The sequence below is a fragment of the Aulonocara stuartgranti genome, assembly GCF_965226115.1.
Source record: "Aulonocara stuartgranti genome assembly, chromosome: 10".
NCBI lineage: Eukaryota > Metazoa > Chordata > Actinopteri > Cichliformes > Cichlidae > Aulonocara > Aulonocara stuartgranti.
In genome coordinates this window covers 7,703,953-7,730,228 of record NC_138946.1, presented here as the reverse complement: position 1 = coordinate 7,730,228, position 26,276 = coordinate 7,703,953, and the positions used below count along the sequence as shown (strand labels likewise).

General features: G+C 39.8%; 2 protein-coding genes across 8 annotated transcripts in view; both read left to right on the top strand.

Annotated features, from left to right (window-relative positions):
* tlcd3a (TLC domain containing 3A) overlaps nucleotides 1–8,456 on the top strand; it is a 75,727-nt gene extending 67,271 nt beyond the window's left edge. For all 4 annotated transcript variants that reach the window (XM_082549429.1, XM_082549428.1, XM_082549430.1 and 1 more), the window contains one exon: nucleotides 24–8,456. In XM_082549429.1, the coding sequence (XP_082405555.1) occupies nucleotides 24–338 (315 nt within the window). In that variant the 3' untranslated portion in view covers nucleotides 339–8,456. The remainder of the gene's footprint in view (nucleotides 1–23) is intronic.
* Nucleotides 6,341–25,212, top strand: LOC309715918 (uncharacterized protein). 4 transcript variants are annotated; one of them, XM_082549409.1, is made up of 13 exons: nucleotides 6,341–6,429; nucleotides 10,078–10,876; nucleotides 15,339–15,405; nucleotides 15,482–15,592; nucleotides 17,222–17,353; nucleotides 19,739–19,948; nucleotides 20,033–20,182; nucleotides 20,310–20,372; nucleotides 20,481–20,538; nucleotides 20,644–20,769; nucleotides 20,856–20,970; nucleotides 22,644–22,795; nucleotides 24,797–25,212. In XM_082549409.1, exons 2-13 carry the CDS (start codon nucleotides 10,394–10,396, stop codon nucleotides 24,921–24,923), a joined length of 1,794 nt encoding a protein of 597 aa, XP_082405535.1. In that variant the 5' UTR covers nucleotides 6,341–6,429; nucleotides 10,078–10,393; the 3' UTR covers nucleotides 24,924–25,212. The 4 variants fall into 4 exon arrangements, with proteins under 4 accessions (XP_082405535.1, XP_082405533.1, XP_082405536.1 ...); XM_082549407.1 differs by lacking the exon at nucleotides 24,797–25,212 and adding an exon at nucleotides 23,430–24,054; XM_082549408.1 differs by lacking the exons at nucleotides 6,341–6,429; nucleotides 24,797–25,212 and adding exons at nucleotides 9,674–9,941; nucleotides 23,430–24,054.
* The last annotated feature ends 1,064 nt before the right edge of the window (nucleotides 25,213–26,276 follow it).

Sequence of the window (26,276 nt, the reverse complement as noted above, 5' to 3'; positions counted from 1 at the left end):
TTTTTCTCTTTTCTCTCCTCCAGCTCAGCCTCCAGGACTCCTGGCTGCACAAGCTCAATGGCGGGATGGTCCTCTTCACCTTCTTCATGTGCCGCATCGCCCTCTTCCCGTTCATGTACTGGATGTACGGCCGTCACTACAGCATCCCTCTCTACAGCGTGCCCTTCCACCTGCCGCTGTCTGCCAACCTGGGCAACTCGTGCATCTTGGCGCCGCAGGTCTACTGGTTCGTCCTACTGTGCCGAAAGGGCTACCGTCTTTACCAGCGCAGCCGCAGCCCAGCCTCGTCTCCCACGGCCGACACCGCCGCTGTCACTGACAGTTCAAAAGATGATTGATACACGGACCACGACCGCTTGCTCTAGCCACACACTCAGCTACTAACGCTCAGCCCAACCATCGTACTGTAGTACACCAGGACTGCCTGCTCTCGTTCCACAACTCCCGGGCATTTTCCGCACACTTCAACCAACTCCTCTGCCTACGTGGACCTCTCCACCTCCAATCTAACTCTACTACTGAAGTTTAGTGATTTTAATTTTTTTGGGATGTGACTCTGACCTGGATCTCGCTGAAGTGCTTCACTGTGTCTGAATACATTTACAGCACTGAAAAAAGGAGGAAAAAAAAAAGATCATGTTTGCTGCACTGCAAGTGAAATGTGGAGTAAACGTACCAGAAACTAAAGAGGAGATACGATCCTTACTCCTACTGTTTACAGCTGCTGATTGGAAAGTCCTGTTACAGTGTATGTTTGTGGGTGTTATGGCTGGTTTTCATTTAAGAGTAACATGTCAGATAGTTGGATTTCTTTTCAGATCATTTTATTTGTCACGCTGGTGACAAGGATTGGGGCCTGTGGTGGGCGGCATGGAAGTTCAGGCAGTATTAGCAGAGATAGGAAATGAGGAATACGCGTCACCAAGCAGTTACATCGTTACCTGGTTAATGTGATAGCCTCTGACTTTTCACCAGTTTCTCATAGTGCACGCAATTACCTACACTCTTATTTTCATCAGTGTTTCCACCCTTCATTTTCAGGTTTATAGTTTTCCATTATCTGTAGGGAACTATTTTTGACACCATGATTGATTAAGAAATGGCCTCTCTCACACAGGGTTTTTTTTTTTTTTTTTTTTTTTTTTTTTTTAAAGAAAACAGTAATATTGTAATGTCTTGCCCTGAAATAATTTTTTCTTAGGTGTGAAGTTCAGCTCCTAGGCAGATAAAATTAAAAAAAAAAAATCATACCTGGTTTAAATTTGGTCGAGGTCATCTTCTCATGGAGTTTTTCCTAAATTTAAATTCTGGATACTTCTACTTGTTCCTCCTCGATGTGTGGTGGCTCTCCTGCAGTGGATCCAAACTGTAACTGCTTAACTTTTGTTTTGTATTCTCAGTTAAAATGGGGAGCATCGACCACATAAGTGACGCCAGCACTAAAGTACCACACCGTCTTTAATTGGCCACCAGGAGACGACTTTTCTGGGTGCAGAAAGACTTGGAGGGAGGGATTAGCCCTCACCTCACTTTCTCTTCGACCGCAATGCTTTCCTGACGACTTTATGGGCTCAAGCGCTAGTTTCAGGGTCAAATTTTATAGTCAATCTAAGGGCCTGAAAGAAGGATTATCCAGGATGTGATCACTTGCTCCGCCGCTCTCTCATCACATCTGGTTTTAAAATACCAAGATTGCGACAGCAGGAGCTCTCAGCTTGTAGCTTGATAATTTTGTGACGCGAGGGTTGGCTGTGGGGGGTGAAAAGGGGTAGACGGGAGAGGAAGTAAAACAGGAAATAACCAAATGAGAGGTAAACAAGAACTTTAAAAAAAATGGGTTCAAACTAAGGATCCTTTTGGGACATTTTTCCCTTGTTGCTACACATCCTGCTCTTCTCACCAGTTATGATTCTTGACACAAAAGTTGGATCAATTCAAAAGAAAACCTGACGTTTGTTCACCTTGAGGTTGACGGTAAGGTGTGAGTGGACAGGAAAGGACTTCCAGTGAGTGATTAAAAAAAAAAAAAAAAAATAGAAACAAGCCCCAACCGAGGTGAACAGTAAGATTAGACCAGTGAACTTTATGCCAGGTATGGTTTCTTTGGGGGGTGGGGGCTTCTGTTCAATGCTTCTGTTTTTTGCCTCTAAACGTCACTCAGTCCAGTCTGATGGCGTGATGTGGAAGGTACCATGAGGCCCGGTGAAGGTCAAGCGGCTCCCAGCTGAACTCAGGGGCAAGGTCAGAGTGATAAATGGAGGGGTGTGGCTCATCGGGCCAAACAAACCACAAATAATCAAACAAATACTTCAGATTATTTATATGCACTTGTGTATCAGGGGTTGCACTCATCACATAGGGGTTTTTAGAGTTACATTAACTATCACTTAAATTAAATATATATCTTGACTAGAATAGAGAGGATCATTTTATTGTGCAAAATTCCAGTTATTATGAAAGAAATGAAACTTCTTACGAATTAATCAAATCAGAAAACAAAGAATTCTGCGTATTATGCATTAAATGTCCTTTTTTTGTTTCCTGTAAATTCAGTCTATGCAAAACAAATGTTGGTGCATGTATAACTGAACTAACATCAGGTCATATCAAGCTCACCCATCCCTCATATGATGTGCTCTTTGCACAGTTTTCTAGGAATCTGTGTTTATCTCTGCTCTACATTTCAGTCTTATTACTGAGTCTTAGTTTTAATTTTTTTATTTATTTATAATTGCGTAACGATTAAAAATAACTTCATATTCATTGTTAGTTTGTTTTAGTGCACATGGACACATTAGAGCTGAATCAAAACTCACTAAAAATCCATTTAAATGGAACGTCGCGCAGCTTACAGCTAACAGGCATGAAGCAAACCGCCTTATGTTAATCCAGAGTTTTTGTGTCTTTGCTTAAAAATCTAAATTGTTGTCTCCCTCTTTTTGGCAGCTTCCGCCAAGCTGTTGTATAAATGATAAAACATAATGTAACAGTAGTACAAGTTGGAGCACAGAAAGCTTCTGAACTCTTTTGCCCAGATTATTGATGGGATCAAAGTGACTGCTCGTGTTAGAAACACATTCTGCATGACAGCTCAAATATTTTCCCTCTGTGAGTCTGATCATCACAACTTGTTGTGAAGGGGGGAGTTAAAGAAGAAGCCTGTTAGCTGAGCAGCAGTTTGGGTAAGAGGAGGCGAGCCGGGCAGCTGAATGATGGGCTTGTTTGTCGAGGTTGGCTGGAGTGCGTCAGGGTGCTTTTGTTACTGCAAACATTCCTCGCTCTTTGTGTTGCTTTTCTGCATCTTTCAGCTGAATTTCTCTCACTTTCTCTTTTGATGATTCTAATAGTATTAAAGGAATTACGATATCAGTTTATCAGCTGTTTTTTTTTTTTTTTTTTTTTTGTACATACATGTAGAGGGTTTAAACATTCTCCAAATCCCAAAAAAATCAGATCCATCCCCAGTTAAGGCAGTGAGTCTGGGCTACCTTAACTCTATGCAAGTAAAACCGCGCTTCTCAGCATGTATTTACACACAAGGTGTTTATATTCATGCTAAAGACAGAACTACAGTTCAGAATTGTGAATGTTTTTATCCCAGATTCAGGTTTCAGAACTTTACAACTCTCACGCACAAAAAAATGGAGTGCATCTAGTCTCTTACACTGCAAGGAGGTGTTAATAATAGGACGTTGTTGTTTCAGCACCCTACGCTGAAGAAGACGCGTCTCAGTGGACTATCTTCTTCCCCACTTAAATGTCCTCAGTGTCTGGTCTGCTTCTGGGATGACCTCTGAGATTGAGATTAATAAACTGGGCTTGAGTCTAACAGCTGGTTTAAAGTCTCCACTTTCACTGCAGTTATAATCAATAAGTTCCACTCTACTTAAAGTTACTGTCCCACTGTTTCTGCTCCTTTCATTTATTTTAACTCAGCCCCATCTCTTGGTTTTCTGTGAAGCTAGCGGAGCACAATGAGCCCTCACCTCTTCTCTGCCGCCCTCTGCTGTCAGGCCCATCCATTGCTTGTCCACTCTGAAGGCTGTGCAGTTGAGATTAAATATCTCAAGTCTTCAGCCAGCGTGACCTCACCCTCCGCGAAATGTAGTGGAAAAAACTGACAGGTACATTTGTTTTCTTGTGCTTGGAGGAGGGGACGGAACAGAAAGAATTTGCTGTGGGAAAGTGTGTGCTTTTTTTTGTTTGTTTGGGGTTTTTGTGTGATACCCTAAAGTTGAGCCTGTCTTCATAGCTTGCATAAATGCCATCTTGTTGACTTTTTCCTAAGAGGACTTTTAGAAGATTGCTCTGAAGCTTTTTTTTTGGCCTGGATTTGGCCTCTCTGCTAACAGGATGTTGAAGTTTAGTGGCTTCACTAATAAAATTCAGTCTTAGTTTTGAAAGCGTGGGAAAGATGTTTTAAAATGTTAAAAAATTAAAATATATAAACATTCCAGTATCCTTATATAAAACTGACCCCAATTTCAAAACCTCAAATCCTTTAACCGTTTTTCATCCCCTATTGGCTCATTTATTTTTGTTTTTTCATAGCCAGGTGACAACAAGCCACATTACTTTCATTGCTTGAGAGCATCACTGCCACATGAAATCATGAGTAGTTTAAATGCATATCTTTCTACATCTATCACTAAGTACGCTCTGATTATAGAAGACCATGAATTCATCCTCTTTGCTCAGGGTTTGATGAACTTGTTAGGAAACCGTGTGTGTAATGTCGAGGTTTACTGTAAGATGACGAAGCTATGAGACTGATTCTGAAGAGGATCACAGTGTGCTGTTTATTTCTATGTGATATTTTTCAAAGCATCAGTTTTCCTTTCAGATTTTTCTCATATTTATGCCTCCTGACATGGCTTGTGATAGTTCAGCTTCTAAGGGTTGGTAAACCAAAGACTGATTGCAGTAACTATAGTCAGATTCTTTTCAGTCTTGTCTTAATGGCTTAAAGTTACCCACATGTCACCCCAACTAAAAACCTAACTAACCTCCCATTTTGTCGTCCTCTCTATAAGCTCACCAACACTGGGATGTACTGGAGGAAAGCCTCTGCGTTGACACAAAGTGGACAGAAGTTTGGGATCAGTTTGTTAATTAAGGGAAAAGCTAATTTTTAGCTCCATAGTTTTATTCATGGGCTCCACCATAGTAGCTTTGCATGATTCACGGTTCAAAATCATCCTTGTTCTGTAACATTCAAGGGTAAATTTAAAAAAAAAAATGTCTGAACGACATTTAACATGAGCACCATTGTTATGACAGAAAATCAGGAAAAGCACAATTGACCCCCATTAGTCATAAATTATTAATTATGTTTAATAGATGCCTCCCACCAGGTGCAATCTGCTTGAAATCAAAGTGGTTATCCCCGAGTTAAGGGTATTGCATGCCTAACCTCTGGGCAAAATTCAGTGCAATCACCAGGCATTGCTTTAATAATTCTACTTCAGTGTAACTGCAAGGTTTTTATCATTTTAATCTCCTTGATAATTACATAAGCAAGACGTTTCTGTTCATCAAACTAGACACTGATGTACTTGTCCTCTTGCTTTCCCACAACTTTTTCACTGTTTCTGTTCTGTTCAAGGCAGCTTTTTTCAGCTTTTCTGTTTTATACAAACTGTGAATCAATTGACTCTTGAGGTGTTTCAGAAGAAAGCTATTTCTCTTTGGCTGTTTTGCGACTGCAGCCTAAAGATTCTCAACAAAGGTACTTTGTTTCAAAGACAAAAGCATTTTGAAGTGACCCTAGACCTTTTGGGAGCAATGTGCTTTATCTTTTTAGCACAGTGGCTGAAAAGTCATTGCTAATGTTATGTTTGGACGCATTAATACGAAAATCATATTAACTTCTTATATGTAAGGTTGTATTTTAACCTTGGAACACCTGTTCTATGGTTAAACTGGGAATATGGTCATTTAATCCACCTTTGAACAACACTGGATCCATTGGACCAGGCTAATGCTAGCATAGGCTAACACTCGTCTAAGCTAGTGGTAGCATAGGCTAATACCAGTATAGTGCGTTCTATTGTCTTGGAAGTCTGAGCTGGGAGTGATGTCATTTCCAGTAGTAAAGTCATAACAGCAAGAAAAAAAAAAAGGATTTGTGTTGCTCCTTGGTAAGGTAGAATCATGCTTCAATAGCAATACAGGGAAATGTACCACTGCTGTACTTGCATGCATACAGTTTGAGCAGTGCTCTGCATATGATTTATTTAGTGGCAGTGCACATTAAAAGTTTCATAGTTTTATCACTTTTTACATTCCCCTGGATAAAGTCAGCCCTGTTGGGGCTGCTCAGACTTTTCAAGTTGATAATGTGATGTCAGGGTGCTGTGGCCAGCTGAAAATTCTGACTTCTAATTTTAAAGTACAATGGAATGCACTATAAGCTGGTGGCAGCAGATGGTAAGCATGATTTCAAGTTAATATACACAAACACTGCTATAAAATAATGCTAGCATAAGCCGTTGTATGCTAGGGGTAGCATAGCTTAACACTAGCATAGGCTAATGCTTTTTTAAAGTAATGCTAGCATAAACCACTATAAGCTAGTAATAGCATAGGCAAATACTGGCTTAGGCTAATGTTCTTATGCTAGCATAAGCCAGTGTTGATAAAAGCTAACAAAGTCCTACATAATGCTGAGTAATAGCTGCCTTTTTCTTTTTTTTTTTTAAATGTTGTTGTTAGAGACAGAATACTCCATGTTAATCATTTAACATACACAACAGTGCTATAATATTGAGTGGCTGTAGACTGTGAGTGATTGAAGCTTCAAGTTAGCCCTTAAATGTCTTTTCGCAAACTGTTAAGTTTCCATGCTAATAATTTAGCTTTGGCTACTAATTTGTTATTTAAAGAGAGAATTTAGCGGCCAATTTCTATGTTACTGTCATGTTTATGTTATTTAAAGGTCAAAGTTGTGGATTCTTGAAATACAAATGAGGACAGTGGGGTCTCTTCAGGTCTTGTGACAGAGGATGTGGTAGTTTGCTGCTTTCTTTAGTCTCACATATCCATATATCAGGTTTAAACCTTCTGTTTCTGACTGGAGCTGGAGGAGGTTTAAAATAAACTGTTGGTTTAAAAGCTACGATGGGTTTTTAAATTCTAACCAAATATTCTCGTCAATTTAGATGAAGATTATGTGTGCTGGATTTGGGAGTAAATTTAACATTAGAAAACAATATTTTGCTGTTTCTTCTGATGAGATGTCAATAAAATATATTTAACCATAAAGATACTGAATGGGTTAGAATATTGAGCACTGCAAAAAGGAAAACTGTGTTGCTGGTACTGATTTTGATCTGTGGACAGTGAACCAAACCTGGTCTCCAGTGCCTTGTGAAAAATCTATTTGTGACACCCATAAAAACTCAGTTAAAAAAAGAGCTAAGATGGCAGGCAGTGTTTACAGGTTGTGGCTGTATTTGTCATGTTTGTTGTTGTCATCCTCAAAGAGAAATTATATTTCAGTTTTTTTTGGTCTTCACAGCAATCATTAAGACATATCTAATAGAAGCAAGATTTCAGAAGGTATAAAGTTGGCCTGTGATGCTCGTCTGTATTTCTATTCTTATGTTTTTCTCAAGTTACTTTGCATGATTCAGGGTTCAAAATAATTAGTATATGCTGTATACTTGGCTCTTGAGCAGTGATACTTCCTGCCCCTTAAAATGAACTTTTCCCCTCCCACAAGTGGGTGGGGCTTCTTTACTTACCATATTAGGGATGTCCACCAATGAGATCATACACAGCCAGGTGTGGAAAAAAAACATTTTAAAACCAAATGTTTAAAGCAAAACTGATCCTGTTATACATAATTATTCAAACTTTGATCATGTTAAGAGCAAAGAAAATAGATGACAGAAAATATGGAAGAGCATACTTTAAACAATCTGAAACAAACCACCACACGTATATAGACATGTCTTCAGTACACTTTATTTGATCCTGCTGAAATTATGGCATTTATGTAATAAATATTCTAATATTTTGCATTTTATAGTATTTCATTAGTACTTGAACCATTCAAATGTCTCTCATAGGCTTAAGTTTGTTTGCAGTGTTTTCATCGATTTAGCGAGATGTGTCTGTTTTAGAAGTTTGGATTGAAATCTTTCTGTCCATATCACTGGCCCTTCCTGATTGACTTAAATGCAGCACTTTCACAACCTTTAACACTTCCTGCCCTGCATTATTTTTGATAACATTCTAATTTTTCATACATGTATATCAGGATTGATGTATCTGTCCTTTCTTTTTTGTAGTGTGACCGTTCGTTTTTTTGTTTTTGGGGGGGGGGTTGAGGACATTTCCTATCTGAAAATGAGACTGGAGTGTTTTATGAGATAATATGAGGAGTCATGTATTGTTGCAGCTTGTGAATTCAGAGCACCCCTTTAAAATTCAATAAATTTGATTTGGTAGACTGTTTTGAACAAGTCTCTGCTTTATTTTTTTATTTATTGGACATTACTTCTGCCCATTCTTGGTTATGTTGTTGTAGTGTAAAATTATGGCCACCCAGAGGTGCTGCTGGCTCAAGCTGAGCTGCTGGAGTTGCACTGTAGAGGCTACATTAAGGCATTAAAGCTGGACTTCTTTAAAATAAAGCATATTTTATATGCTTCTTTACATGTGGGGGCTATGGAGATTAAGTTACATTTAAAGTCATTTACCACTGTTAAGAAATCAAAGATATTTTAACAGAATACCATAAGAAATTGCCCTTTTTTATATAAGTAATTTTAAATGATTTTCGGACATTTTCTAAAATGAGTTTAATTTGAAGTTTACTGTGACATAAAATCTGCATCTATGGAACTGTGGGTAAAATATGATTTATTTATTTTTTATTTTAGTTGTTGAGTTTGAACTTAAATTAGGCTTAAAAAAAATTACGTATTTTTTTTTTGGTTAGAAATTGATCGCACTTACTGTTTCTGTCACAGATTTTGATTCAGGAGTCTTTTAGTTCTTTTTCGTATACTGTTTCTGATATCTGAAGGGATGGCAAACAAAAAGATGAAGTTTGAGGTAGTATGAGGTTGTATTTGTACAGGCTGGATCAGCCCATAAATTCCACCGATGAAGACAAATAAAAACAAAAACAGTCAATTACATACAATATAATAATAAAAAAAAAAAAAAAAACACAGTTCAAAGTGCAGTAATGTGCATATTTATTTCTCTTCTTTCTAAAAACAACTGATATTACACCACCAGAAAATGTCATTTACACTAATGAAGCTATCAGTGGAAGGACAGCGTGACAGTTATATTTGATATTTTTTGCCAACATAGCATAAAAACTGCAGAACGCTCAAATGTCAGAAAGACAGGTTTAGTCTGAGCAAGTTGTTTACACAGAAAAAGTCACAAAATTCAAAAAGCTATTTTAGCGTAGGCAAAAAAACCCTGATGAGTTTCTAGCTGTAAGCTCATGCTGTTTAAGGGATATTGCTCATTGTGACTAAACATTTTTAAAAAATGTTGCATTTATCTCATATCAGCTACATTATACAATATATAAGCATAAATTATAAAATTACTTGTGACTTATCCTTTCATTTTTCATTTACTGTAAAGTAACTATGATTTCATAAAGCTTAAAAATGTACCAATGAGGACGGTGATCACCCCCACCAGCACCGCCAACCCCCCCAGAGACAAAACACTTGAACAATTCTGGCCCCTCCTCCTGTTTCATGTTTTCCCGTCCCCTTTATGTCCCAAAATAAACACACAAACCTGTTGCTCCCAATCTGAAGAGGCACATTTTAGCTCATACACCACGCTGGGCAGCAGGGCCAGCGGGGAGGGTAAAACGTCCAGGAAAATTCAGTAGTAGATGCCCTGCCACGGAGGAGGGTGGCAGAAAATCATTTGCCACTTCAACTGAATTCCTTTGAAAGGTTAATTTGATCATCTCCTACGCGCACTGAGAAAACGATCTGCCCGTGCAGCACATAATCTCTTTTTCCAAGATGTCATTGTGCACGAGTTTTCCATGACTTATAAATAACAACTCTCTGCTCTTGCTTTGGCCAGATGAGAGGGAAGAGTAAGAGAACACGCATGTTGAGAGAAATCCTCCATGGAGCTTGATGGGACTTCAGTGAGTTGCGGTCAAAGGAGTCTGTCTGCGACCTCCTTTTGAAACGTCCTGTGACTTTACTGGAAAAACTTTAATGGAAAACGTCGGATGTCCTTGAAACACTTTTAGGAGTGAGAAGAGAGTGCAGACTTATTCGATTGGTTTAATTTGAGGGGATAGGGTAGAAGTTGAAGGTTTGCTTTAGAGATTTTTGCTGAGGCCCTGTTTCTGGATTGAAACTAAGGGGCGTTGAGGGTTGCTGAAGAAACCATGGATGAAGCTACAGAGCGGGGTCAGGAGGCAGTGATGAACGAGGCTCTCGTTCACTTCGAGGCCACGCTAGAAGCCGCTGTAAGGGAGGTGCACGTGGACGTTAGTGCTTTCAAGCATCGCATTGAGCAGAGGATTGAGGAAATGTGCATTTCCAATGGACCTTTGGCTGAGGCAGTTACCAGACTCCAGGAGGAGAACCTGCAGCTCAGGGCCAAGCTGGAGGCCCTCAGCCACCTGGTGGAGGGTCTCTCAGGGGTGAAGACTGAGGCGAAAGGGAAGAGCAAGGAGCAAAGACTAGAGAACGGCCATATACAAATTCAATCCAAGAGCCAGGAGGAGCAGAAGGGTCTGTTTAACTCTGAAAACAACCAGCCGGGTCAGGCCATGTCCTACGAAGCGTCTGGGCTCAGTGGAGGATCGAGCCAAGCTGCTACCCCAGCCCCTCCTCCATGGAGAGCAAAGAGAAATGCTGAGATTAATGTGAGTATTCAGCCTGTATTTCCACTGAATAAAGAAATACGTAGTAGAATATGTCCAACCCTGTAAGATCAGTAATTAGCAGTGGCAGTGGTCTCAGATGATTAAAAAGAACAACATGAGGGAACCACAGAAGACTTTAGGGGTACGTTTGTGAGTGTGAAGACTTCAAAAACATAAAATCAAAAAGCCTGATGCTTTTTTCTTTAATCTACTTATTGTTTACACATCCAGATAAACTTTGTCATATAGCGTAGCCAGGATTTCAAGGATAGTTCTCTTTTCTCTCTCTCCACATAGACTGTTTACCTGCATGCTACAGCCTGCATCACTTGTCACCCTGCTGACAGGTGATTAGGTGACTCCAGTCGCAAATTAAGACGCTTCTAGAACCAAGAAATGTGTCCCTAGCCTAAAGGTTCTTCACATTCATACAGGTTATAGAGCAGCAACAATTGTAGTATCTCCACCAACAAGGTTGGGTGATGGGTTCTGTTATCTGTTTGTTAGCTGGACAACTCCTCTCCATGTGTGTGGAAATTCACCAGAGGTGGAGTGTGACCCTTTGGGGTTGACCTCCAAAGTTAAATTTTTTTTTTTTCAGGAATATTAACCTTGACACACAAACACACATACATCAAATTAAAATAAGAAAAACTGGCAAAGACAAACTGAAAAACCCCCAATCTGCTTTTGTATTTTAAGGCTGTAGTAAAATAACCATCTGAAATGCGATTATATGCCACCTGCCTTCACAAATGACAGCTTTTAGTGTTGGAGGGCACCGACGAACTCAACGACAGGCACGCCTGACCCCGTCCAGCATCGCTGTTAAGCAAACTCTCTCCACATGAATGCTCTGAGCTGCTTCCAAAATTCTTTTTGCATTGCTGCAACATCCCTCTTAACTGGATGCTTCTTAACAGAAATCACATTTGTGTACAATCATTTTATGCAGCCATGACTGCATCATGAAAACTGCTCCTTTCCAGGTGTTGAAAACAAATAACCCTTAAAAGAACAGATGAAGTAAGTCTACCTGATCTCTGTTCATGAAGAGGACACAGCTGAGGGATCTATAGTAAGCCCTCTACACTGTAAAGAGGACAGAGGTCTAGTGGTTATCACTGATTATATACTAAGGTGTCTTTAAGGGGGAAAGAGTTCAATTAATCCTGGTTTATCTTATACAGGGCTTTGGTGTAGCCATTGAATTGATCCTGTTGAATTAAGCTTTCTTCTGATTGGCTGTCCCTCACAAACAAAAGATTAGAAAAGCTGGAGCCAGAGCTGTGTATCTGGGATGACCATATTAGGACATCCATCGTCACTGATATCACAGAGAGCCAAGAGTAGAAAAAAACAGCCTGAAATTGAGTATTTGGAGCAGATTGAAGCCTGAGCTTTTCACTCACAGGGGTTACATTTACATTCACTGATCTCAGTATTTAAAACTTTATTACTATATGTATAAACACATATGACAGAAGTTTAGAAAAAGCATAATAAGTTCATGTTAATAGTCCAGTAATAACAGAGTAATACCATTCAGTTTAATTTAAGCACTAATGAGATTCTGTGTAATCATCCTTTTTGAAACTAACCCCACCACAAACACACACACTTACCCTCTCCCCCACCCCCCATTCTCAGCCTTCTCATCCTCATGACCCGCTTTTATAAGAGCAGGTCCTCCAAAGGGCAAGTGTATTTTTGGCTTTGCGATTCAAAAGAGAGCTGCAGCTCTTCTGAGCTTCTGCATGCTCACCAACAACTGCAACTTTCTAGCACACATAAGCACCAGCAAACATGCAAGCAAGAGAATCACGCTGAAGTGATCGCTTGATGCACAATCAAGGGCGAAGCGGATTTAATGAAAAGGGCACAAATAAGAATGGCACGCTGCACGACACGCTTCCAACGGCGGCCTCGGTGCACGTACGAGGGGGGATTGTTCGATATAACTCACATGCACACTCTGATGACAGGTGTATAAATAAATCCACATCCTCTAACCACTCAGGAACCTTGTTTCCCCGCCAGTCCAAGTCTCAGATCTCCTAATGGAAAGTTGAATTGCATCTATATCCCTGTCGGATAAACTCTCCCCCAGCACAAACCCTGAGAGAGACAACCAGCTGTCCCGCCAAAGTGCTCGCCCTGCCAGCATTTCTGTTTGCTGAGGTCACCTGGTCTTTTCCCAAACATTGATCCCCCACTAGTCTAACACACAGCAGTTCACCCCCCCCCCCCCCCCCCCCAAGTTTTTAAATGATCTCACATGATTCTTTACTCCATCATTTTCAACTTTAACAAAGAGACTGTATATAAAAGATGGAAGTAACTAACGGTAAATCACTCACTGTGTTCTGGATATGGATATGCAGACTTACCGCATTTTTGGGGGGCTGTTATGTGGAATTTTTTTACCAGAAGTGGCAGCAGTCAATAACAAAGTGTCAGTGTCAATAAAGGTGGCCACGCCCCTAATGTTAAGCCTCATTATTCAAAGAAAATCCCCCCCAGTAAAGTTAGCTAAAATTAGCTATAAACATCAAACCCTTCTTTTGCACCAGACTATTTATTTCTGATGTAAAGAGATTGATGGGGTTTCACTTCCTTTTGGAGGCAACCCCAAGTGGCCACTAGAGGACCTGCAGTTTTCAGCCTCTTTCAACTTAGTCTTCTTTTTTCAGCCTCAGAGATGGCTTCTTAACTTGCTTGATCTGCCGTCACTCTTCATATTATCCAGGATAAACAGTTAGTAGGACTGGATAAAATAAATCTGGCTCCATGGACGCTCGGATGAGAGACTGTACTCGAAAACAGTGGCTGTCATTCAAGTAGTTATTGTTTATTGCCAGAGCCACATGCCTTAAGATGTAGTGTCTTTAGTGACCAGCAGGAAATCTCTGCTGTCAACACCAGATGTTCATACTCAACTTCAACTTCTTAAATAATACCTATAAACACCCGGCAGACTGGAAACAACACGACTGGAAGATATCTGAAGAATCTAAACACACACTTAATAAATACTTTTTAAAATGCTTTGCATGAATCAGCTTGTTAGTAACTCTCACTGCACGTTGAAAATGAAGTGACTGATACATGGAACTAAAGAGAACATCAAAAGGTTATTAAACCAAAACAATGAGGTCAAAGAAGTTAAAATGCTATATAGAGCTGAGTGGAACTCCAGAAGGGAGTTATAATCTATCGTTAAGAAAAGTGCATTAGCTTGATTGCTTGCATCCATTCATCCATCTTGTTAATTTTTCTAGAGCTAGGTTTTCAGGGGGCTGGAGCCCATCCCACTTGAGACTGTTTGAGAGGTGTAGTGCACTCTGGACAGGTCACCAGTCCATCACAGGGCTAACACAGAGACAGACAGATATTCATGCTCACATCCACACCTTCAGCTAATTCAGGTAAATCACTGGGCTCGGGGAGGAAGCCAGAGCACCCCCTGCAAACTTGAGCCCAAGCTGACCAGGAGGTTTGAACCTATAATTTTATTTTCTTTGTTGTAAGGGATAGCCACCACTGTGTTTGTGTGTTGGTATCTAACCAAAGCATGTTTCTAAGAAGGAGGTTGTTGGGTGTAAACCCATTTAGAGGTTGCAGATACTATCGAGGGTCAGATGGAGTCAGACATCAGCTACTGTGGAGCCTTCAGATGATCATGGTGCTAATCTCCCTCTCGATGACAGACTGGATATATACGCTGTGCTATGAGCACTGCTCGTCTCTGGAAAGCAAAAGGCTCCGGGGTGGGAGGTGGACTGAATACAGGCCAAAGCTTTGTGCTGATATACTTAGGTGCTGTTGAAGCTGCTCAACCTAACTCTGGTTTCCAAAGCATCCATTTGGGGCTATATTGGGACGTAAGAAGAGTGCAGCGGAAACTCTTGCAAAGGGGCTGATTGCAAAATCTAAAATAGCCTCTCAGTGGGAACACGGGTTTGTTGGCCACAGCTGTCATTAAAGGAGAAGCTGTCAGCCGTTAACAGCTGAAGATCACACATCCAGAGAAGTGAGCACAGACACGCACACACACAAACAAGTTTGCGATGAGTGATAAAGGTCTAAAATTAATTTTAGCTGTGCACAACAAAAGCAAACTGTGAGAGGTCCAGTGAATAAAGTTACCAACGCAAATGTATAAACACAATATAAACACTGTATATGTTGCATAACTTGTTTAACATGCAAATGATCGACTCATTTGCTCCTCATCCCACCCCCTCATGCTTTCCAAAATGCTAATGTCCAATATCTCCACTCTTACAAACACAGCCACATGAAGCAACGATGATTTTATTGGACGTTCCCTCAAAGTGATCATTGAACCCTGAAAATGCTTTAATCATCAAAAAATCCTCAGTAATGATAATGTTAGTTTATAATTGTTCATCCAAATAAAAGAAGTGGGTGTTTTGACTTCTTTGCCTCACCTAAACAGGGAACTGAAGCAAGAGGGGAGAAGAATATCGCTCATGTAGCCACCACCGCGCAAGAGAAACAGGAAGGTAGGCAGCTTCACCTGCACATCCAGACATTTTACTCTTCAAGCTGGTTTCATTGTTGGGTTCGTGTTCTCTGCAGACCCTGATGTAACCCAGACTGCAGAAGCTGCTCCTCAGTCCCACCGAGCTCTGACCGCCATCACCAAACCGACCTCAGAGTCTTCATCTGTGGAAACGCCCAGCAGGCCCGGTCAGTTCATGTCCTTTATGGTTGGATTTACAGAAAGACATTTAAAGTGATCTTCAGCTCAAACTTGAGCTTTTATGTTTCATCTGCTACACTGATGTTGAATAATACCAGGGAACAAAGTAAATGCATGCAAGTCTAAAAAACCCGAAATGATATCCACAAAACCAAATATTTTTCTGTATTTTGCTTGCAGTGTTTTGTATATACCTCACAGAATCCAAAATATCCCATTTTAAAATGCATTTCCTCTCACTGGTTATACTTATTCCATCTTATTTCATGCCATAAAACCCAGATGTTGTTTGCGCTTGCAGATATTTATATTGGCATTAAAACTGAGCTGTAAAACTGTGCACTGCAGTGGATTGTATTTACAGTTGTGATCAGAAGTTTATGTACACTAATCTTGGGGAAGAAAGTCATGGTGATTTGTGTTTTTTAGTGCTGTTTCTTTTTTATCTGTTCTTTTATTTATACATACATGCTCACTAATATTTGGTTAAATGCACGTTGCTTTTGATATCCATCAAGCTTCTTTACATTCACGACTGAATATTTGACCCCTCTTTTTGGTAAAATTCATTTAAATTGGTTGATTTCCCACGATCGACTTTGTCTTTAAGCATAGTCCACAAATGTTCAATAGGTTGAGGTTGATCTTTGGCGAGGCCATTCAAGGAACTCAATCTTAGCTAACCAGCTCTAATGTGTGCTTGGGATCATTGTCTTGTTGGAACACTCAGTTTCAACTATACAGCTGTTTATTTGAGGTGAAGTTGAATTATTTTGAGGTAGTTTTGCTTTTTTCTTATTCCATCCACTGTTTATAATGTACCAGTGCCTCTGGCAGCAAAATAGCCCCAGAGCATGATGCTACCACCACCATGCTTGAAAGTTGGTACGGTATTCTTAGGTTTGTAAACTTCACCCTTTCTTTGTCATTGTGGCCAGATAGCTTAATCTTTGCCTCATCTGACCATAAAACGTTTCTTCAGAAGTCAGTTGGCTTTTTGACGTGGGCAGCTGCAGATTTGGGTCAAGCTTGAAGGAATCGTTTTTGGAGCAGAGGCTTCTTTCTCTGCACCGTTTCACTGTGGACAGAGGTGCTGGTATTCCAACAGTTTCATGTTCATGGCAGGCTTGAGCCTTGGTGGTTCCTGGCTTGTTCATGAACATCCTAACCAATTTCCTCTCTCTCGGCACATTGGTGGGACATCCATATAATTTATATAGAATTTTTGAACTAATAACCTTGGAATCTGCAGTTGTTTAGAAATTAATCAAAGAGACCTTCCCAGCTTGTGTAAATCTACAATTCTCCTTCTTCGATCTTCACTGAGTTTCTTGGATTTTCGTCTTGTTTTGAGTATGAGATGAGTGCTATCAAACAAATCCTTAGCATGGCATGGCAACTGTAAATGCACAATTTTTGTTTTTTTTTCAGTGTCAAAAGCCAACTCTGAAGTTCCATGTGGGGAACCTGTCTAATATTGTAGACTAGACAATTTACCTTACAGTAAAAAGCACCTTGAGACGACTGCTGTTGTGAACCGAACACTACTGACAACAACAACAAACTACAACAAAAGCCATCACTTCCATTTGGACTTTGGATTATTTCTTTTTCAGATGCTGATGAACCCCAGCCTCATCTTCCGGTGACGGCCATGACAACTAGAGCCAGTTCAGAGGCAGCTAAACCCACTCAGTCTGCAGCACCTAAAGCAGCAGGCGAAGCCGGAGAATATCCTTTTATAAGAGGTCAGTTAGTTTCTCTTTATGATTATTTGTTAGGATGCTAACCTTCAGGACATGGACACACCTTATAATACAAAAAGTATCAGGTCAGGGCGCCTGGAGGAATTTAGTCCTCAATTAAATATGAAAATGTCTATGCATAAGTGGCCTTGATTTTAAATACAGAGAGCAGAAGTTCACCTGTCATTCAAGATATACAATTTAGCTGATACCATGAAATATATGAAGTGCAAAATAAACACATGAAGTCATTTTTAGTTCTTTAGTTTTAATTCATTGACGAGGTGGCGTCTTTTTTCACGGTCCGTAGGTATTCAGCAAACTCCTGGATCAATTTAACTTTCTGTTGGTTACAAAATCCACCTTTTTTTTTTAGCTTAGTTATGATTTCATCAGCGAAAACAAACTCACCTACGACAAAGTGAGGAAAACAGAGTGAGGCAGCATCCGTGTCAGCAGTATCAGACGATCTTTGCACCCCTATACTGTGACAGAGAGGTGCAGTACTTTCAACAAATCCATTCTTTTTTTTCTTGGCTCGACAAAACCTAAAGTCACACTAAGAGACAACGGGTACGCTTTCTGTTCCAGGCTCTGAGCGCTCTATGTGTAATTTCATCGTTCATGTGCTCAAAATTGGCCTGCTGAGTGTTGCCTACTTCAGTCAGACACATCATCAGAGGAGCAGGGGATAAAGATACCCAAAAAAGATTTTAAAAATAAGAATGAGACAGCAAAGGGTGATGGAGAGAGAAGAACAGCAAGAGAGCAGCACTGCAGAATACCTTTAATCTTTTGATCTATTTATTCTACTCTCACTGCTGCCATTTATTTCTAACAGGACAGCTGTTTAGAGGTAATCATTCAATTTAACACTGAAAGCTACTCAGTGTGTATTGCTCTAGCTGCTAGAGCAATACACGCTGCTAGCTATTACCTTTGGATACTTCATGCTAGAGTCTAGCATGAAGTATCCAAAGGTAATAGCTAGCATTAGCACAAAACTTAATTAAATAATTGACAAAAAATAGTTTCCCCCTTTTTATGATGGTATGCCAACAAACATGCTGATGTTTCCACCTTGTTACGTTCGTTAGAGCTTGAAGCGAAATATAAGCGAAATAACATCAGTGCCAGTTTGCGCTGCTGTAGCTTAACCACACGACTTCCTTTTATTTAGATAGTAAATTATAGATCATCAGGTAAATCCAATCCAATGCAATCCAATCCAATTTTATTTATAAAGCACTTTAAAATACCCAGCACAGGACCAAAGTGCTGTACAGAAAATAAGTTAAAAACAATAGAATAACAGAAAACAGCAAAAATAAATAAATAAAACACCTAATACATGAAAAATTAAAACAGCCCTATATTAAAAAACAAGATAGAGCAACATAGATTCAACTAAAATAAAACTAAAACTAAAACCAACATCTCACATGGTGTCAGGGGTCAGGAGTGATTTAAAAACAGGCAGAGAGGAGGCCTGTCTAATCTCTAAAGGGAGATTGTTCCACAGTTTTGGAGCTGCTACAGCAAAAGCAGGATCTCCTCTAAGTTTACGCTCAGTCCTGGGTACATTCAGGAACAGCTGTAGTAAAAAATGTTCCTGCAGCAGAGAATCTGTATCACACTTACAGCATGCAAAATATGAAAAGGATCATCAAAAATGTGGTGCTTACAGATGATTTCACACAGAAACTCTGAACATATTTTAACACAGCCAGCTCCGACACTGTAAAAAAAAGTTTGTTAAAAAACTTTAAAATGGCAGCAGAAATAAACTGTAAAATCCAAAACAGTAGATCTCCGTAGTAGAAACAGTTAGTGGCTGTAAATTAAGAAACAAGACATCATTTTAATTTTTACCGTCATAATATGTAGACATATTTTTACTGTGAACATATTTTTTTCGCTAACATTTTCCTGCATATGCTACAATGTCACAAGTAAGAGTTAGTTTTTGTCTGAATTACATATTTTACAATTATGTCTAAAACATTTCTACAGAAAGAAGATGTCATGTTTGTTAAATCATTTTGATTTCAAGGTAACATATTTGTATTAAAACTTTAGCAATTAGTTTATTAATTAGCTGATTGACAAACATTTATTCAGCAACTATTTTGATTAACGGTTTCAGTTGCTTTCAGAGGGAAAAATGCAAAACACTGCTTTTAAGATTAGAATGAAAACTTTCCTCTTTAAAGCTTGTGGTCAGGCCTGGATCAGGGCTCTGTGTGGGTTCAGGAAAACCTAGTCTTGACTTTTTTTTCCATTGTGAACCCAACAGTGGAGAAGTGTCTTTAAGTGTTTTACACTTTAGGTTTTTTAGTGATTTAGGTTCTTTCCTGTTTTAATGCTGTATCATCTCCATCTGTGCAGGTGGAGCGAAGGAACAAAGGCCCCAGGCATCCCAGGATCAGTCAGCCTCTGTGTCTCAGACTCTCCCCCATCTTCCTCTCACAGTGTTAACCAAAAGCAGCTCTGACACTCCTGCTTCATCTAAATCTGATCCCAAAGCGGTTTCAGCGCCAAACCCTTCGATGCCAGAGTCACCGACGATAAAGCGCTGCGAATATCCATTTAGACGTGGTGCGTGCACTGCCGAAGTATCAGCAACGGTGTTTTGTTTGGCCCCCTATTTTTAAAACACGCTTTATTTCATCTCCTCTTTAGACACCAGTGAAGCCAAGCCCCACTCGCCTCTCTCTGCCATGACCAAACCCAACACGGAGTCTTCTTCGTCTGCTTTAACGGTTCAGTCTTCAAGCCTTTCAGCTTCACAGGACGCTGCAGTGAAACCTGGAGAGTATCCCTTTAAACGTGGTGAGTCTGACCGAGGCCGTCTGCTTCTCATCTGTTCCTATTTCCATTATTTTTACAGTTATTATTACCTGTTATTTATTTTTATGTTGTATCTTCCTTTAACTCTTGACTCTTGTTTTCAATTTAGTGCCAGTACTTAAGACACCCAGCCCCAGTTTAAAGAGAAGTGTGAGCTTCCCTCAGTCTGCAGGTAAAGCTTCTTCAGGCCTATTAAAACAGATAAAAGAAGCTTGTGAGTTCTCTCTGGTTATGCCTACTCATCACTTGTTGCCACCCCCCCCCCCCTTTTTTTTTACAGAAAAATTACTTCCCTCCAAATCAATCATAAAATCTGGCTTCTCACCTAATTTGGAGAAGTAAGTTTTGATCAACAGCCCTGATTAATCTGAATGGCTGCTTCAGTCAAACTTCATCCAACTCCATCCTGATGTTTCGTGTTGTTGTCCGCTGTTTCTCCACAGGAGAGCGAACAAGCCAGTGGGGGGCGACTTTAAGCAGGACGTGATGAAGTCCCAAATGCTTCCACGCTCCAATGGCGCTCAAGCAAAGCGAGCCTTGTTTGAGAGGATGAACTCAGAGCCTATAAAGTAACAGAATACAAAATAAGTTCTGCTTTTTCACCTTTTGTCACTCTTTATTCTGCCATAAAATAAGCTGTGTTTGTCTCCAACAGGCCAAAAGACTCGAAGCCTAAACTGAAGCGGTCTCAGAGCTTTGGCGTGTCCAGTGCCAGTGGTATAAAACAGATCCTCTTGGAGTGGTGTCGCTCCAAAACCATTGGCTATCAGGTATGACAAGCTGGATATACATTTCTGTTCTCTTCCAGTTAGTAGCTCTAAAACTAATTTTTCTATCATTATTTTTAAAACTTGAACATTTGAATAGCTTCATTGTTTGTGACAGCTGGGGGGAAAAATAAAGGTATAAAACTACCATTCTGCTCCAGTACTGTATCTGATGGTTATTTCCACAGACTGTATATAAAGGATGGGTGTAGTCACCATGATGTCACCCACTGGTTTCTGGACGACAGACATCTAAAAGATAGATGGAAAAGATGGATCTGTGGAAATGCCTTGAACCTGCATTCTTTTTAACAGCCACCAGGGGGAGATAAGTTTTAGTCTCACTGAGGTTGTTCCAGAGTTGCCCGCCATATCCTCCTGAGAACCAGCCGATTCATTTATGTCCTCTGTAATGGACATTTGTTTTTGGTCTATATCTTTTGACTTATTTGAGCTATCCTAATAAGTCCTGATCGAATAAATAGAAGACATCCTGGTCTTTCCATTGATATCTCTTGTGTTTGGGTGGACTCTTAGCTCCAAAGAGGAAGGAAATCACAAAGTTCAATGGGAAGCCCTTTTTTTTTTTTTAGATGTGATACAATCACTGGTGCTGTGGAAAAATGTGTATATTCCCTGATAGGTTGACAATATTTCCTGGAGGTTTCTGGCTCTCACTGGGTGAAACTAGGTTCAAAGAAGGTCTTTCACAAAAATCTTCCTAGTGGTTGTATTAATTGCGACCAGATTGCCCCTGATGTCTTTAGTTTTTTTGTGTTTGTCTGCAAATACTTACTAACAAGTAGCTGAGCAATAGTAAAACTTGAAATAGTGCAATGCAAACCGTAAATCAAGAAGGTTCACCTTCAAAATAAAAGTTTCACTTTAGTGCTGCGACCAACATGTTTCAAAAGGTGGAGCTTTTACTTGGAAGGCAAATTGTCTGCGTTTTTGGTCTGTGTTGCACTTTTTCAAGTTTCACTACAGCTTGGAGTGTAGCTAGACGGTGTTTTAGAGACGTCCATCACTTCCATTCAAACTATGACTGCAGTCATTTTTGCCAGCCAGTTGGAGAATACATACCTTTCGCTAGCAACAGGAGTTTCCAGATGGTTGGGGGCTAATCTATAGATCTGTGTGACAGAGGCTTTGGCAATCATTTTTGCATCAACCTCCGCCTATCACTTAGTTGGTTGGCAATTTTTCTTGTCACTTGGTCTTACACTGTCACTGTGAGTTTTACAATGGTGGACAAGTTAACGTCACATGGTTAGTGGTCACATATCTGCAAAACATCAGTTAAAGACAGTAAAGACACTGCTTTCAGCACTGATCTGAAAACACCAATCTCAAGGCGTCAGAATGGGATCTGGCAAACCAGTGGTTGACCTCTGGCTGCTGCACTCTGGACTCATTCGATTTGCCAACATGAAGTCTTTTTCAGGTTGCGTGCTAAGTTATCAGCTACCGCTAGAAAGCTTGGTTAATAAGCTGTATCCATAAAGAGGTTCATAGCAAAGCAAAGATTGAACTTTATGGACGGGCGGTCTTCACCTCTTGAGCTTTCTGGCTGGTAATTTCATCAGGAAGAGATACTGTGTATTAGTGAATATTGCCAGCTTTGCTCTGAGTGAATAAATAAATGAAAAAGAAACACATGACTGTTTTTCTCTCAGAACATAGACATTCAGAACTTCTCGTCCAGCTGGAGCGATGGGATGGCCTTCTGCGCCCTGGTCCATTCCTTCTTCCCTCTGGAGTTTGACTACAACTCTCTGGACTCTTCAAACCGCAAACACAACTTGGAGCTGGCCTTCACCACCGCAGAGTAAGCTGGCTCGAAGAGCCACTGAGTGACTGTGCAGTGTGATAAAAGGTCTGTTTTAGGTGGAATAATAAATTGCTGAAGCCAGGAGAGGTGACACTCTTGCAACAAAAAACTAAATTTACCAGGTTTAACCCTGTAACGTCAAGTGTATCGTGTTTGATGCATGAATTTATGAGAACGTTACATCATCAGTGTAATTTTTAACTCTAACCTACTTTGGTTTGTTTAAGATTTAAAAACTGTGAGGAATAAATTGCCCAAGTGGTTGGCTATAGCAATTATTACAAAAATTAAAACTAATATATGCATTCTGATACTTACAGAAGGCTTGATAAACAAAATTACAATTTTCTGCCAATTCAGTTCAGGTTTTACTGGATTAAAATAATTAAGGGAAAAAAGTTTGATATATTTGGAAATATAAAGTCATAAATTTGTGAGAAAACACAAGGGAGATTGGAATTTTAAAGCCTTACATGTGAGAAGTAAATTCAAAGAGTCTCAGTGAATATTGGACTTTCCCCCCCATAAATGTATAACCTTATTCTCAATGAATATCACTCTAAAAATGATTTCTGGATTACAGTTTTTCCATCCATCCATCCATCCATTCGCTTCCGCTTATCCTTTTCAGGGTCGCGGGAGCCAATCCCAGCTGTCATAGGGCGAGAGGCGGGGTACACCCTGGACAGGTCGCCAGTCTGTCGCAGGGCCAACACACAGGGACAGACAACCATTCACACTCACATTCACTCGCACATTCACACCTAGTGGCAATTTGGATTATCCAATTAACCTATCCCCACAAGCTGCATGTCTTTGGACGGTGGGAGGAAGCCGGAGTACCCGGAGAGAACCCACGCAGACACGGGGAGAACATGCAAACTCCACACAGAAAGACCCCGGCCTGATGGTGGAATTGAACTCAGGACCTTCTTGCTGTGCGGCAACAGTGCTAACCACCGTGCCGCCATTACAGTTTTTATCATCTAAAAATCCTCCAGGATATAGTTCTTAAATTAATCATGTTAAACCCAGAGATTACACGTTTTAATTTTTCACAAAAATGCTTTTTAAAAAAAATTTCTATGTATTTTTTTTTTAAATTTGACTTATTTCATTTACGTAGCATGGCTCCAATAGGAAATCATAGCGGTGATTGCTTTGTTTTGCTAATGTTTTCAAACACAGTGCTAATTGCTAAGTGTCTAATTTGTCAGTTAATAATGATTCAAACACAGGCAGGTTCATACTGAGCACCAGTGACAGGAAAGAGTCTGGAGACAGACGGCGGGGTCAGTGGGACAAGTTGGGATGGAGGCAGATGATGTAGCAAGCCCTAAAAGAGAGCAGCTGAAAGAAGAAGATAAATGTATCAGTTTAAGCACTAAAAGGACGTTCATGGTTTTGGTTAAAATGTAACCTTTTCCACTTATTTTGTGGGCTTGTTTCCTTGGTTACCATAGTGAAGCATCCTCTCTCAAGAATCCCACTAGTACTTCCTGTTTCAACATCACTTTCAGCATTAGCATGACTGTTACAAGAAAAAGAAGGGAAAATTTAATACCCAAACAAATAGATTAATCTTTCATCACTAATTGATAGTTTAGTCATGAAATTAATAATAATTGATAAATCATTAACTTTGTTTGTGTAGTGAAGATCACCCTTTGAATAACAGCACTGTCAAAGGTGTGGCCACTGGAGATTTATTCATTACATTTATTAACTCTTTAAAAAAATTACATGAGAGGGTTCTTTTGTTTGCTTACATCCTAAACAACTTTGAACTATGTAAACATGACACTGGCAACAACAGCCACTAGTTTACTCCTATTTTACGTTGCATTGATTTGCTCATAAAACATAATAATCTACAGTCGTACACATTTGGATGTGCTTTAAAAAAAAGAGCGGCTGTTTTAGTTTTTGTTCATATGCAAATACATTTATTGCTTATTGAACTGCTTTCTGTTTTATTCACCTTTATTTCTGTTTCAGAGAGCAGGCTGACTGTCTGCGTCTGATCGAGGTGGACGACATGCTGGAGATGGGGGACAAGCCAGACCCCATGTGTGTGTTTACATACGTCCAGTCTCTCTACAACCACCTGAAGAAGTTTGAATAACTCTTGAATCAGAGCACGTCCCGAAGCCTACATGGCGCTGACCACGGTGTGCTGTGAACACTTTGAGCCTAAAGTGAAGCAAGCTAACAGGAAATCTCAGTTGTCTGTGGCCAATCACAAATATGTTCATCAGTTTTATACTGTGTGTGTGTACCTGTACTCACCTGCTTCCCACAGTTTCTTCAGCATTTATAGTGGATTTCTTAAAATATAGTTTCCTGTGGCTGTTTCACATCAAATAAGGACACAAACATCACATGTAATAAAAGGAAGCGTTGTCTGCAAATGAGCAATGTCGTTTTCTTATTATTATTCTTACTTTAGACCCGGAAGTAGGATTCGTCGCGTCATCACTGAACAACCGGATAGGCTGCACACTGGCTAATGTGCATGTGGGGTGTAACTTACTGTAAATATACTGTAAATATTGCGATTATCAAGAATCCCCCCCCCCCCCCCCCCCCTTTTTGGCACACTAACATGTTTCAGATCATCAAAGAAATTTTATTGATAGACAAAGATAACTTGAATTAATCCAAAAAAAAGCTATGGAAACCTACCTGTCCCTATGTGAAAAAGTAATTTCCCCTAAACCTAATAACTGGTTGTGCCACCCTTCACTAAGAACTGCTTTTGTAACCTCCTGGATGAGTCATTGATTATGTTGGCTACTCCTTGGAAGATTCACCACTGTTCCAAGTTTTCTCCATTTGTATATAATGGCTCTCAATTTGTTTCGCTGGAGTCTCAAAGCCTTGGAAATGGATTTGTAACCCTTTCTAAATTGGTGATGTCCCTAACTTTGCCAGACAGGTTCTGTTTAAGTCAAGTCTTGATTCAATAGATGTGGCAGTAATCAGGCCTGGGTGTAGGTGGTAAAACTGACGGAGGTTAATTCATTATTTAATTTGTGATTTAAAATACGGGAAGAAATTAAGCATCAGACTAACTAACCTGAGAAAAAGGCTAATGAGATTTAAGATCTTTATTAATATTTTGTTTTCCTTCTTATAGAGGCATACTTATTTGGTGCAAGTCCATTCAAAGACGGTATTAATATATAAACAAAAGTTTATATTAAGTTTATTTTGATCTCTTAAAGAATGCTAAAAACAAACAAACAAACCAACAACTAACAAACCCAAAAGATGTATTTTACGATTTTCACAATGTTAACGCTTTTTAATTTCTGTGGTGCCTTTGTTGTTTCAACATAAACTTACGGTCGGTGAGCGATGCTTGGCTTCCAGTCATGTCAAGGATTTAAAATTTGTACATTTGTGAACTAAGACAAAGACGACATAATCAGTAAAAAAAAACACATGCAAACTAATATAAACAGAAGGCATCCGC